General features: G+C 40.1%; 1 protein-coding gene across 3 annotated transcripts in view; it reads left to right on the top strand.

The window, feature by feature from the left end:
- The window catches only part of LOC136863129 (tripartite motif-containing protein 3), a 443,103-nt gene that overhangs the window by 382,287 nt on the left and 45,261 nt on the right, over window positions 1–15,555 (top strand). For all 3 annotated transcript variants that reach the window (XM_067139471.2, XM_067139472.2, XM_067139474.2), the window contains exon 5: window positions 2,818–3,033. In XM_067139471.2, coding sequence (XP_066995572.2) covers window positions 2,818–3,033 — 216 coding nt within the window. The remainder of the gene's footprint in view (window positions 1–2,817; window positions 3,034–15,555) is intronic.

Genomic DNA, 15,555 nt, shown 5'->3' with positions numbered 1-15,555 from the left:
AATGCAGCAAGGGCCATAGCATTAGTGGAGGATGGGCACAATATACACTATGTAGCAGACATTATACGCACGCCTTGTTTTAACGTGTACAGAACTGTTAAAACAATATCTACATGAGGAGGCCCAGTTCTGGTCACAGAAGAAGCACTACTGAGCACAATGATCACTTTCATGTAATGCAAGTTCCTCATGATTGTGTGGAGGCCAGCAACCGTTTGCAGCAAGTATGGGGCATGAACATCAGTGAAATGACAGTAAGAAGGAGGTGGTATGAAGCCGATTTAAAGTCCAAGAGGCCCACCACAGGACCTCTGCTTAGACATGAGCACCGTGCCTCTTGGATGCAATTTGCCAATGCCCATCGAAACTGAACTATAGAGCAGTGGAACTCAGTTCTGTTCACGGACTAATCCAGATTCTGTTTGAGGGCACCTGATGGAAGTGAGATAGTATGGAGAAGATCCGAGGAATGTTATTCACCCTGTACTTTCTCTGCAAGAATACCGTTCTGTTGAGGCTGTGTGATGGTCTGGGTTAGGATTACCACTGATGCATGCACGGAGCTCGTGTTCATCGACAATGGAAGTCTGACAGCTCACCGATACATAAAGGAGATTTTAGTGGATCACGTGGTACCATTTACACCAGTCATCGGTGAGAACTTTATCCTGATGCATGACAATGCTTGCCCACACATTGCTGTTTGTGTACATGAGTACCTGGATGAAATACCAATATTACTCATTCGGGACAAATAATTCAGGTTTCTTAAAGGAAATGTCCATATATCTGGATGAGGCCAGAATTAAGTGCATGGCGTGGACTGCTTGTAGTCCCGACCTAAACCCGATAGAGCATGTCTGGGATATGCTTGGGAAATGTGCTAGGAGTTGTTCTGCTGATACACTGGCTCAACTTTGGGCTGTGTTCCAGGCAGAATAGGAGCTCGTACCACAAGAGAACATTCAAGATTGCATCCTGAGCATGCCTGATTGAATCACAGCTGTAACTGCGGCTAGAGCTGGTAATACCTGTTACTGAGGCAATGAAAATGTGTTGAAAGCATGTGGACAAATGGATTGCATATGAAATTGCACAGAGCATCAGGTTTTGGCATTTCCAAATTTGTGTTGGTGGACTGTTGTGATTGTTACGATCAACAGTCTATATCAATTATATTGCACTGAAACTTCTCAAATGGGCTACAGTAATTAACTTATGATACATTACCATAATATTGTAATATTATAATATTTGATTATTACTATGTTTCAAATAAACTAACATTAAATTTTGTCTGAAATACATAGTGTTCCACATATTTTTGCCGGTGAGTGAAGTTATGTATCTGTCCTTGTAGATCACGCACCCATACGTGCTGATTGTCTTCCTTGGGGTGAATGGGATCTTCCAGCTACACAGTGTGACATATCCTACTGCTAAGAACGTCAAACGGTGGTTGGAAGAGCATGACCAAGACTTCCAAATTCTTTCCTGGCTCTCTTTTGCCCATACAGATTATTGCAATTGAGCATCTGTGGGACCACATCGATCATCGTGGATACTCGGCCATGCACCCTCCAGCAGCAGTGGGAAGTACAGCAGGCAGCATGGATACCTATAACGACCTACCAGCACCTTACTAAGTCACAACCAGCCTATTGGGCTGTTGTCGATGCTGTACATGTTGGTTACTCCTGATATTAGCAGATGGTCATAATTATTTATTTATATTATGTCAGAAGCAGAGTTACATATATATAAAGATGTTCAAAAATGTCTATAGAAAAGAAAAATAAACTGTGTACCAAAGGTTCATATTGTGGTGCACCAGAAATTAGCGATATTGTTGCTGCTTGCAGCTCTTTCTCAGTGCATGTGGCAGGACAAAGAAGACATTTTAGCAGATGGGCCGTAGTCTGTACTTCACCACAGCCACATAAAACAGAATCCACCGAATATCCCCACTTACGCAGATTGGTCTTGCACCTAGCACCTGAGCTCAGCCTATTTAGAGATCTCCATACCGTCCAGTACTCCGTATGTCTAGCTGGTAATTCTTCATGAGGTGTTTTCCATGGTCAAAGGTGCTCAACCCTAGCTTGCCACAAATTGAGTGTTGCTTGCTGTTGTGTTCCTTCAAGTTTCTGTGTGGTCTTCAAGAAACTTTTGCGTGAACTTAACCGAGATGGTGCCGATTGGAGTCCATGCAGTGGATGAGCTGACACTTATCTTGAGTTGAAGTCGAAAACCATGTAAAGCCACTTCTAGGATAACCAAGAGTGGGATTTTAATTGATTCCTCTCGTACTACTATTCACAAGGCTAAACGAACCCTCTGTTATATTCTCAAACTAGTTTTAAGTTGGTGACAGGCAGTCCAATCAGGTAGGAAGGTATTACATTAACTTCAGACCATGGTGCTGACCTAATAATATTAAGGCTGTATATTTTCTATTCCAAAATATTTAGATAGCACTCCTGAACATTCCCTGTTAAAGAGAGTATTGGTTTTAGCCACATGTAGAGGAATGAAAGAGTTACTAATTTTCCAGAATGGAATAAAGATGATTTTTCTTCTGTCTTTCATAATTTTCATGGTCTCTTAAGAGTTAGAGTTGTTGTTGTTGTTGCTGCTGCATTGGATTGTTTTAAAAAATCCTTTGTTTATGTTTATTTTTCATCACTTTATATAATTTGTCGAGTTCTACTCTTTAGTTTTACAGAATACATTATAGAAATTTGCTGAATAGAAATGCAAAAACAAGAATTTTAATGGAGATACTGTATTGATAGACTTCATTGATTTTATGTTCAGCTCACTCAAGCACAAGACACAGTGGCACAGGAGCTGCACAGATTAGAGCGAGCTACTGAACATTGTATGGACCATGTAAATCGTACTTTTGCCGATGCCTCTACACTATTGGAGCAACGACGCCAAGAGATGGTGACGGCAGTTGGGCAGGCATGCGAGGAGAAGCGTAAGGTTTTAGAGGAACAGCTTGCTCTCATTGAGGGGGAGAAAAACAAGGTAGGTTTGCTAAGTGGTATTAGAGTTGACACCATTGGTCAAAATTATTTTTACTACCTGAATGTACCCGAAGGGCACTTGCTATGTCAACCAGGAGGAGTTCACTCATTAAGAGGTCTCTGCAGCTGGCAGCATTTCAGTCTAAAAGCCCTGGATAAAATTCTCTATTCTACAGGTGCATAAGAGAACATTTATCAATGTTCACGATATAAAAAAATGATTCTAAAACACATCTCTATCTTATCATTTCCTCAATTCTGAGGATTGTGATCTCCAAGGAGGCTATTGGTCAGTTGTCTCCATCTCTTTTGGTCCTTGGCCAGATGTGCTTAAACAAATAGCTGCTTAATAACTCCGTAATAAATATTTATTCACTCTAATTTCAGAATAATTGAGTTCAAGTACCAAGGGTTTTCTTTGTAGTTCTTGATGTACTAGTTTACATGTCCACTAAAAAATTATACAAATATCAGGAAGAATAATAGTAGAACCAGTCACTATTGATATGCATTTAGAGCTGTCACCCAGGTGGCAGATTCACTATCAGTTCTTTACATAGTCTTTTCCTCAGTGATTTCAAAGAAGCTGGAAATTTATCAAATGCCTCCCTTGATAAATTATTCCCCTAATTCCTCTTCCTATAAATGAACACTTGACTCAATTTGTCCTCTTTCCATTTTATGATATTTACTATTTTTAAAAACTCTACTCAAGTTTCTTCATCTACCTATCTCTCCAATGACAGCTTGAAACTTTCCACTTAGTTGAGCAGCTCGTCTTCTTCTTCCCAATTCTTTCCAGCTCAAAGTTGCAACTTTTTCGTAATACTACTCTTTTGTTGGAAATCACCCAGAACAAATTGTGCTGCTTCCTCTTGAATTTTTTTCAGTTCTCATATAGAGTAATCATGATGATATAGTGTACCCAGATGAGATGGGCCCTAAATATCATGATTTGATATTATAATATAAATGCAGACATATGGGAATATTACATTATGAACAATGTCAGTTTGGTGTGGAAAGAAGAATTTCGACATGTTGATTAATTGTAATTATAATAAATTAAAGTAAAGAATTCTTGGATATGACCCACGCTAGCTCGCCATTGGTCAAGACGATCACGCCATCAGGGACGCCGACTTAGCGCGCGAAAAGTGGAGGACAGAAATCAAGTGATATCTCCGTGATCGCCGAACGATATGAGATCAGAATACAACACGTGAATGTGTATCGCCAGTTTATTAAGTGGGATTAATTAAGAGATCCAAATCCACCTGAAAATACCGATTTAGGATAACCAATCCCCCTCCCTCTGATGTGACCACGGATGACCCACGCGTGAAACCAGGTCGACTATATATACTAGGGAGTCGAGCTTCACATCAACCAGTCGTTTGAAATAATTTGATACGCTGACACGGTGACTCTGTAACCCAGTGCCAGAAAACGCATTATAAATTCTGTTAGAGTTTGTAAGTACGTTAGTAGTCATGAAGGTGAAGACGAACAGTGATAATTATTCAGTACATCGAGTGTAAATTATCAGTATCACTGTATGTGAAAATAATATATTTCTCAACATTTCATGTGTTGGAATTTTAAGGATCGACGGAATGCCGATGGTAATTTTTGAAGTTGTTCAGAGCCTGAAATAAATATTTCATGATAGACGGTGTAACAGTTATTGTAGCAGGGAACTGTAGGAGCGAGGCGATCACGAGACGGTTTCGTATACTTCAGGAAGTGCGGATTGAAGAACGCGATACGCGCCGGTTCGAATGAAACGACACTTCGTCGTAATGTGTCACGACATGTGATTCGGGCTCAAGGAAGAATATTTGTGCAAATGTAGTGGGTCTAGAGGCACCTATAAGTGTTTTTTTTTCTTGTATAAATTAGTGTAAATTCTCTAGTAAGGTATTAATCATGGGTAGTCACCCAGAAGTGTTTTATTATGTTAAATTTATAAAGTGCGATATGATGTACGAGTGAGGGTTCTCATCCACTATGAGACAATGGAATTCTACATAGGAATGAGTACACCAATTTAATATTTGGGGATGTTATCGTGACAAAACGGGGTCCAGTGTAGATTAATTATGGTTACTTAACATGGTTCGCCTCCCGAATCCATGATTTTTTTTGATAGACGGACGAACTAATTTATATTAACGTAATAATGGGTTAGATTAATTAATTGAGTATTTGTTTGTTGTATATAATGTAAATATGGGATATTTCTTTCAATTAATGCATGCTGTTTGTGGATACTTTGATTTAAGTTCATTTCAAGTGTTAGATTTCTTTTTGTGCTAACCCATTTATTTGATTTTCAATCACTGCGGTGATTATTTGTATGTTATTATGAATATTTGTTACCAGACAGCCAGATTATGAAAGTGCCAGAGAGTAAATTTTGTGTTGCGTACGGAAGGTCATAATAATAATAATAATAATAATAATAATAATAATAATACTGCTTTATGTGCTTTGTGTGTTCGCAAGTTCTATAATAATAGTAATACTGCTGGGTGTGTTTGCGAGTGAGAGATAATAATAATGTTTGTGAGCAGAAGAAGAAGAAGAAGAAGATTTTGTGCGTTTGCAAGTTAAAGTATAATAATAATGACAGTGCTTTGTGAGTTGGCTAGTGCATATAATAATCAATGTGGAGATGACATGTAGCGTTAAAGAATTTAATTTGGGCAGTAAGTTTGATTTTACGTAAATTGTTGATTTCACGTTTTTGGACTTTATCTTAACCATTAAAATTTGTTTAAAAGTGATAGAGGCACGTGAATTAGAATGGTCACAATATGTTGAAAGCCCAGAGCGGTTTGAGCCCATATTTAGAGTTGGAAGTCATGAGGGACGAAAATCCGGCATGAAATAAAATTGAGCCGTACTGTTTGTAATGATGAAATAGATGAATCTCAAGGCCTAAGATGATATAAAATGCATATTCCGGTGTTATGAGTGGCAGAATCCACGCACCGAGGATTAATTTACGAATTAAATGTTTGAAGAATTCCAATGGAAAAAAGATGGACTTCAAATGAATTGGAAGGAATAGTTTAGCAATTGCCGGCATTGGAGGTATTTGCCCAGCCGCGATGTGCCATAGGTTGTGAGATGTATCTTGGGAGGACATGTATACCCATAAAATTAACGGCAGTACGAATGTGAAGGTGCGGTCCTGAATACTGTGTTGTCTCAACCGATATAAAGCAGATCTTGGTGGTTCATAACGGGATTTAACATATGTGACTGAATTCTAAAGAGTGGAAATTAAAATATCAAACTTTCCATTTTTAATAATAATAATAATAATAATAATAATAATAATAATAATAATAATAATAATCCAAGTGAATCTTGTCTTAAATCAATTGCTTAGTGCCAAAGTAGACCGAAATTGTAAAAGCTTATGCATTAACCATAAATATTGCTAACAGTAGTGTAACACGTGAAAGTAAATTACCATAATAATAATAATCAAATAAATGGAAGAATTTATTCGATCAATTTGAGAATAATTATGGTGAAATCTATGTAAACTATCAAATCCATGATGAATATCAACATTCTAACCATTGAGATTTACACAACAAATGGGAAGACTACTGTTATAGTGATAAATATTCCAACTAGTACATAGGAAAAATTTTCAACGTATATTCCATTTTAACGTATTCTCACCTGAATGTGTTTTAACCAATTTAACTCAAGAAGAAACACCAAATGTTCATTCCTGATTTAATTTTCTACAGTAGGAACATATGTTTTATACATATTTTATTCTTCAAATCTACTTGGTGGTTAACACGACAATAATATTGACTTTCACCAAAAAGTTAAAAGAAGAGGATACATTTCAATTCCAGATGAATGCCAATTAAAAAACTTCTCACCAATATAAATATATATTTATTAGACAATATTTTAAAATTGTACTACAATAGTTTTAACTTGTGTTTGTAACATTCACGTCAAACTTTTTAACCATGATATTGAAAATAACTTTTAACACAACGTCTCATTCCAAGTTTATATGACCAATAATTGTAAACTGTTTTAATTGCAATTATTTATTTTAAGGTTATCCATTGTGCTGATGATGCCCATTAAGAAGGGAAAAACATGTTCACGATCTTTCTATTTTTTAATAATTATTTAACCACAAAATGTGGTATTGTAAGTATTGACTAGGTTAACATTAAACAAATATTTTGTAAATTGTGTGTAATCACTGTCATCAATACAGACCAAAAATGAGGTTAATGACTTGTAATAAGGTAGGTGCAGGTTCGACTGGGAGTGTTTGAGATGTGGTGGTGGCGATAATGAGTTTGAAGGATGAGGGGTAGTAGGGTATTTGCATTGGAGGCAGTAGAGGTGTAGAGGAGTTTGTTGGCGTGCTACATTGTTGTTTTATTGAGCATACAGTTCAACTGGGTGGGATATGGTTTAAGCTGCGGTTGGTGAATTTACGTTAACTGGTTAAGATGTTTAGGAGGATATTTTTCAGAAGATCTATGGAGGGGATGGTTTGTGGTTGGTTGTGTAGGTTGTACGCAGGAAGAGGATTAATTTTGAGGTTTAATAACGACGGTGGTTGATGGTTGGGTGGTTGGGTGTGGTGCAGGTGTTTATTCGCTATGTAGCGAGCTTTGATGGCCTTTTTTAGAAATGGGCAGCCTGGGTAGGAAGCAGCGTGATTGCCTTTGCAGTTGACACACTTTGCCTGTTCGCGAGGGACTGGGCAGACGGTGTGGTGGTGGTTGTCACCACACCTGTTGCAGCGGGTTTCGTTTGGACAGTTTGCAGCTGAGTGGTTTAGTTGCAGGCATGTGAATACCCCAATGAAGATCTTTCCTTGTATTAACACCTAAGTACATAAAGTTATCCCGACGAGTTACTTCATCCTGTCAACACAGTAATTGAAACTGAGAGAACTTCTCCTCTTCGTGAAACTTACAACCTGACTTTTTACCCCATTAACCATCATATCATTGTATTCTCTCCATCTCACAACTTTATCCGAGGTCTTTTGCAGTCTCTCACAATTCTGTAACCTATTTCTTACTCCATTCAATATACCATTATCCACAACAAGCCTTATTAATGATTCCAGTTCCTTACTCGCATCATTTATCTTCTATAGATATAAAATAACTTGTCCTGACTGACTGACTGACTGACTAATTTATCATCGCCGAGCCCAAACTACTGGACATAAAGAAATGAAATTTTGGGGATACATTCATATTAACATGTAGGTGCTCGCTAAGGGAGGATTTTCGGATTTCCATCGCTAAGGGGGTGAAAAGGGGGGTGAATATTTAAAATGGGGATTTCTATATCTCAAAAACTTAAAAGTTTACAGATGTAAAAATTGGTATTTGGAATCTCCTCTAAAAATAAAGAAACACTTTTTTTTTTTTTTTTTTTTTTGGAAAATCCTATTAAGGGGGGTGAAAAATGGGGGAAAAGGGGTTGAACACCTTTTATAAGGAGACTTATATCTCAAAAACCGAAGATGTTACAGACGTGAAATTTGAAATTTGGAATCTCCTTTGAAAATAAAGAAACACGTATTTTTGTGTTTTTGGATAATCCGATGAATAGGGGGTGAACCAGAGTGACAAACGGGGTGAATTTTTAAAACGACTATATCTGCAAATTATCTCAGACACGTAACACATTACAGATTTGTAAACTAGTATTTGGAATTTCCTGTAAAATACATAAACATAAGAATTTTTTCTGAAAATCCACTTAAGGAGAACTGAAAAAGAGGGTGAATTTTTAAAATTAGCTTATCTACAGTATATCTCAAAAACCTAACATGTTGCAGGCGTGAAAATTGGTATTTGGAATCTCCTTTAAAACTAAGGAAACACGTATTCTTTTGTTTTCGGAAAAGAACTTAACGGGGGAGGGGGTGAAATAATTGAAAAATTACTTGAATTATTTGTATGAATAGATATACCAAAAATTCTAAATACACTGACTGACAGAGCAAATGCAACACCAAGAAGGAGTGGTTCGAAAGGGATGAAAGTTGGGGAAAAAACAGAGACGGCACGGACGAATAATTGATGTTTATTTCAAACCGATATGCAGGTTACACAATGCGCACGGCATCGACTCAGTAGAATGTAGGACCACCGCGAGCGGCGATGCACGCAGAAACACGTCAAGGTACAGAGTCAATAAGAGTGCGGATGGTGTCCTGAGGGATGGTTCTCCATTCTCTGTCAACCATTTGCCACAGTTGGTCATCCGTACGAGGCTGGGGCAGAGTTTGCAAACGGTGTCCAATGAGATCCCACACGTGTTCGATTGGTGAGAGATCCGGAGAGTACGCTGGCCACGGAAGCATCTGTACACCTCGTAGAGCCTGTTGGGAGATGCGAGCAGTGTGTGGGCGGGCATTATCCTGCTGAAACAGAGCATTGGGCAGCCCCTGAAGGTACGGGAGTGCCACCGGCCGCAGCACATGCTGCACGTAGCGGTGGGCATTTAACGTGCCTTGAATACGCACTAGAGGTGACGTGGAATCATACGCAATAGCGCCCCAAACCATGATGCCGCGTTGTCTAGTGGTAGGGCGCTCCACAGTTACTGCTGGATTTGACCTTTCTCCACGCCGACGCCACACTCGTCTGCGGTAACTATCACTGACAGAACAGAAGCGTGACTCATCGGAGAACACGACGTTCCGCCATTCCCTCATCCAAGTCGCTCTAGCCCGGCACCATGCCAGGCGTGCACGTCTATGCTGTGGAGTCAATGGTAGTCTTCTGAGCGGACGCCGGGAGTGCAGGCCTCCTGCAGCCAATCGACGGGAAATTGTTCTGGTCGATATTGGAACAGGCAGGGTGTCTTGCACATGCTGAAGAATGGCGGTTGACGTGGCGTGCAGGGCTACCACCGCTTAGCGGCGGATGCGCCGATCCTCGCGTGCTGACGTCACTCGGGCTGCGCCTGGACCCCTCGCACGTGCCACATGTCCCTGCGCCAACCATCTTCGCCACAGGCGCTGCACCGTGGACACATCCCTATGGGTATCGGCTGCGATTTGACGAAGCGACCAACCTGCCCTTCTCAGCCCGATCACCATACCCCTCGTAAAGTCGTCTGTCTGCTGGAAATGCCTCCGTTGACGGCGGCCTGGCATTCTTAGCTATACACGTGTCCTGTGGCACACGACAACACGTTCTACAATGACTGTCGGCTGAGAAATCACGGTACGAAGTGGGCCATTCGCCAACGCCGTGTCCCATTTATCGTTCGCTACGTGCGCAGCACAGCGGCGCATTTCACATCATGAGCATACCTCAGTGACGTCAGTCTACCCTGCAATTGGCATAAAGTTCTGACCACTCCTTCTTGGTGTTGCATTTGCTCTGTCAGTCAGTGTATGTTAGTCTTCTCTCAAATCAATAAATAAATACATGTTTCTATATTTTTTTAAAGGAGATTCCAAATACCTATTCCCACATCTGTAACATATCAAGTTTCTGAGATATACATAAGTATCCTCATAAAAAGAATTCAACCGCTTGATCAGTCCCTCCCCTAGCCCCATCTAAGCGTATTTTCCTAAAGCAAAAGTACATGTTTCCTTATTTTTAAAGGAGATTCCAAATATCAATTTTCACGTCTGTAACATTTTCAGTTTTTAAGATATGAGTATCCTCATAAAAAATAATTCAACTATTTTTCATTACCTTTCACCCCCTGTTAAGTGCACTCTCCAAAAACAAAAAGGTGCAGGTTACTGTATTTTTAAAGGACTTTCCAAATACCAAGTTTCTTGTCTCTAGCATGTTAAGTTTTTGACATATAATGTAAAATGAAATGACGTATGGCTTTTAGTGCTGGGAGATCCCAGGAGGGGTTCGGCTCGCCACGTGCAGGTCTTTTGATTTGGCGCCCGTAGGCCACCTGCACGTCGTGATAAGGATGAAATGATGATGAAGACAACACATACACCCAGCCACCGTGCCAGGGAAATTAACCAATGGTGGTTAAATTTCCTGACCATGCCAGAAATCGAACCCTGGACCCCTGTGACCAAAGGCCAGCATGCTAACCATTTAGCCATGGAGCCGGACAGCATATAATGTAGATATACCAGTACTCATTTTAAAAATTCACCCGTTTTTCCAATTCTTTTCAGCCCCTCAATTGGATTTTCCGAAAGCAAAAAAAGTACGTTTCATTATTTTTAAAGGATATTCAAATACCAGTTTTTATGCCTGTACATCTGTAACACCTTCAGTATTTGAGATACATGTATACTCATAAGAATTATTCAACTTCTTCTTCCTCACTTCTTTCCACCCCTCTCCCGCCTTAAGTGGACTTTCTGAAAAAAAAAAAAAAAGTGTTTCTTTATTTTGATAGCAAATACAAAATACCAACTTTCACGTCTGTAACAACGTCAGTTTTTAAGTTAAAGTATCCTCACAAACGTATTTCAACTGTTTATTTGCTTATTTTCAATCCCACATCCCTTACGTCAATTTTCTGGGAAAAAAAACAAATGCGTCTTTCTTTATTTTTAAAGGAGATTCTAAATACTAATTTTCACGTCTGTAACATCTTCAGTTTCTGAGATATAATTATACTCATGAAAGTAATTCAACTCCTTTTTCACCCCCTTTCCTATCCGTTAAGTTGATTCCCCCTCCTCAAAAGTGCGTGTTTCTTTATTTTTAAATGAGATTCCAAATACCAATGTTCATGTCTTTAACATTTTTAGTTGAAATGAAATGGTGTATGGCTTTTAGTGCCAGGAAATTCCAGGACGGGTTCGGCTCGCCAGGTGCAGGTGTGCAGGTGTTTTGATTTGCCTCCCGTAGGTGACCTGCGCGTCGTGATGAGGATGAAATGATGATGAAGACAACACATAAACCCAGCCCCCGTGCCAGGGAAATTAACTAATGATGGTTGAAATTCCCGACCTTACTGGAAATCGAACCCGGGACCCCCGTGACCAAAGGCAATCATGCCAGTTCCTTACGCTGATACTCCACTTGGGCACTTCGCCCAGGACCTGGCTTCTCAAGGAGCGAGCCTTCCAAAGCCAACAGCCGCACCGCCGGTGTTCACCCCTACACATCCATCACCACTAATGGACACCGTTATTGAAGATCTTCGACATCATCAAATTCTGGTTCGTTGGGACATTACGCACGCTCACCCCCTTTTTCTCGTAGCCAAGCCTGATGATTCGGCCAGGCTGATCCATGATCTTACTAAATGGACGCAGTACTACATCATTCCAAAATTTTCACTATCTTCACCAGCAGCAGCCCTCGCCAAGATCCCGCCATTCGCCAACATGATCAAGCTTGATTTGAAATCGGGCTTCTTCCAGATTCCCATCAAAACCAATCATCGTAGGTTCTACGGAGTATACTACCAGGGCCAGAAGTATGCCTTCACTCGACTTCCAATGGGGCATACCCTGGCTCCCTCCATTATGCAACGTTGGGGAACAGCAGTCATGCAAGTCATTGAAGATCAGTTCTCAGTGCGGTCCGTGTGCTACCTCAACGATTGGCTAGTTTACGGCCCAGATCTCCTGGTGGATGATATTGTGCTTTATCTGGAATTAGTGTTTGGGATAACTCTCAACTACTCTAAATCTGTGCTAGTGCCCACTACTCGCCTAACATATTTAGGTGCCATTATTGACACCAATCTGCAGATAGTGACACTTACACCTGAAGTGCAAAAACGAGTGAAACAATATGTGGCTTTACTCCCTCGTATCCAGTCCGAAGACTTGCCACGAGTGGCAGGCTACCTCTCATGGGTAGCCTACATTTTGAAGATTCCGATGTTCGTTATTCGACATATCCTTACCAGGGAGGTATACTGGCCTCGCCGGGTCTCACACAGACATTATCCTCAGTAACCCCAGACGGATGGGTCCGTCGCAGCATACTCTGACGCTTTATGTTGATGCTACCCCTTGGAGCATAGCCTACATATGCCCGGAGCTGAGAACAGCCTGGGCTCAAGCCTTCCATGCCTATACTCGAATAAACTGTGCGGAGACAGCAGCAGCTCTTTATGCAGTTGCTGCTCTCCTGAATGAAGTGCGTGAACGAAACTTGTTATGTGATCAAATATCAGTGTATTCTGACTCTAATGTAACTTTGTACACCTTGTCAATGGGCAGAGGCCCCATGTTGTATATGTATACATCGCTGTTACCATTATATGTATATATTGTGAATAAATGTGCACGGAGAGGCATTCGCCTCTCGTGGCTGCGGGTCGACTCCTGCGAGAACCCGGCTGACGCCCCCTCCCGGGCGGTGTTTTCTTCTCTACACGCGCTGGCCTAAAGGCTATAAAACCAGCGCACCCGGGAGAAGGGCGTCAGTTTGGTTTGAGCGAGGGCGACCGGCAGTCACAACTAAAAACCATTTAGCCATGGAGCCGGACAAGATTTTTAATTTTTTGAGATATAAGTATCCTCACACAAAGAATTAAACTAATTTTTCACGCCCTTAAGTTTATTTTCCATAGACAAAAGAACATGCGTTTTTTTTACTTTGAAAGAAGATTCCAAATATAAATGTTCATACGTCTAACATCTTCAGTTTTTGAGATATAAGTTGTTGTTGTTGTTTGTCCAACCCTTGCCCCGTTTCCCTACGGGGTTGGGTATGAGGTGAGATGAATCTGTCGTGGTGGGTTTTTAAGACCAGATGCCCTTCCTGACGTCAACCTCATCAGATGAGTTAATGGGATGAAATGAATGACGTGATATATGATAGTAGGAAGAGGGTGAAACCTGGTGCCTGTCGAATAGCACCAAGGGGTCTGCTCAAGACTTATTGTCTCCATCCGACGGACAAATCGCCATCAACAGCGTCATATGTCCCCACTCCATATAAGCACTGCGGAGAGGTTTGGAACTTAATCCAGGCTTTTGGCACGCAATCTAGTGATTAGAAATTGTATACCACCACCTCCCCTACCCTGCCGGCCAACATTCTGAAGGTGAAAATTTTCTCGACCAATGGGACTCGAACCGGCTAACCTCGGTATCAGACCGTTTAGACTTCAGCGCCTTAGCGATCATGGCCACCTGGCGGGCTAAAGGTTTTGAGATATAAGCCTCATAAAAAGAATTCAACTCCTTTATCACTCCACCTCCGCCCGTTAAGTTCGTTTCCCCCACCCAAAAAAATGCATGTTTCTTTATTTTTAAAGGAGATTCCAAATACCTATTTCCACGTCTGTAACCTTCAGTTTTGAGATATAAGTTTCTCCAGAAAAAGTATTCAATTTTTTTACTTCCTTTCACACTTCCCACTCAAGTGAATTTTCTAAAAACAAACATTACTCGTTTCTTTAACAGAGCTTCCAAATACCAATTATCACTTCTGTAACATCTTCAGTTTTGAGATATATGTATCCTCGTAAAAGGAACTTTTTCATCCCCCCAAGTTGATTCCCCCCACCAGAAATGCGTGTTTCTTTATTTTTAAAAACAGATTCCAAATACAAGTTTTCACGTTTGTGAAGACTGTTTCTCGCATGTAAAGTTCTATATCACATGGTCGTCTTAGGCCCAAAAGGTAATACCACAAACTTGGTTACAAAGAATTTCTGGGGTAAATGAAACTCAATTTTTTGGTGTGTTTTTATACTTTAGGAATTTTCAGATAGTCTCTTAGTACAATGCCGAGGAACGATTACTCTGATCAAATTACGAAATCCACGCGAGCGAAGCCGCGGGTAATTGCTAGTCTATATACATAAAATAACTTGTCTTGACTGACTGACTGACTGACTGACTGATTCATCACCGCAGAGCCAAAACTACTGGACATAAAGAAATGAAATTTTGGAGATACATTCATATTAAGATGTAGATGCTCGCTAAGAGAGGATTTTTGGATATTCTGTCGCTAAGGGGATGAAAAGGGGGTGAAATTTTAAAATGAGTGTATCTGTATCTCAGATGTAAAAGTTTACAGATGTAAAAATTGGTATTTAGAATCTTCTTTAAAAATAAGGAAAACACGTATTTCTTGTTTTTGGAAAATCCCAATAGGAGGGGTGAAAAAGGGTGAAAAATTGGTTGAATGCCTTTAATCAGGATACCGGTACTTATATCTCAGAAACTGAAGATATTACAGACCTGAAAATTGGTGTTTGGGATCTCCTTTAAAATTAAGAAACATGTATTTTTTGTTTTTGAAATATCCAATTAATGGGAGGGTGAAAAGGGGGTGAATTTTTAAAATGAGTGTATCTATATCTCAAAACTTTTAAAGTTTATAGATGTAAAACTTGGCATTTAGAATCTCCTTTAAAAATAAACGCATATTTTTTTTGTTTTTGGAAAATCCCTATAGGGAGGGTGGAAAAGGGTGAAAAAGGGGTTGAATGCCTTTAATGAGGATACTCATACCTCAGAAACTGAAGATATTACGGACTTGAAAATTTGTATTTAGGATCTCCTTTAAAAATAAAGAAAATG

Source organism: Anabrus simplex, chromosome 2, assembly GCF_040414725.1.
Source record: "Anabrus simplex isolate iqAnaSimp1 chromosome 2, ASM4041472v1, whole genome shotgun sequence".
NCBI lineage: Eukaryota > Metazoa > Arthropoda > Insecta > Orthoptera > Tettigoniidae > Anabrus > Anabrus simplex.
The sequence above is the reverse complement of the archived record's forward strand: the minus strand, read 5'-3'. Positions and strand labels throughout refer to the sequence as shown.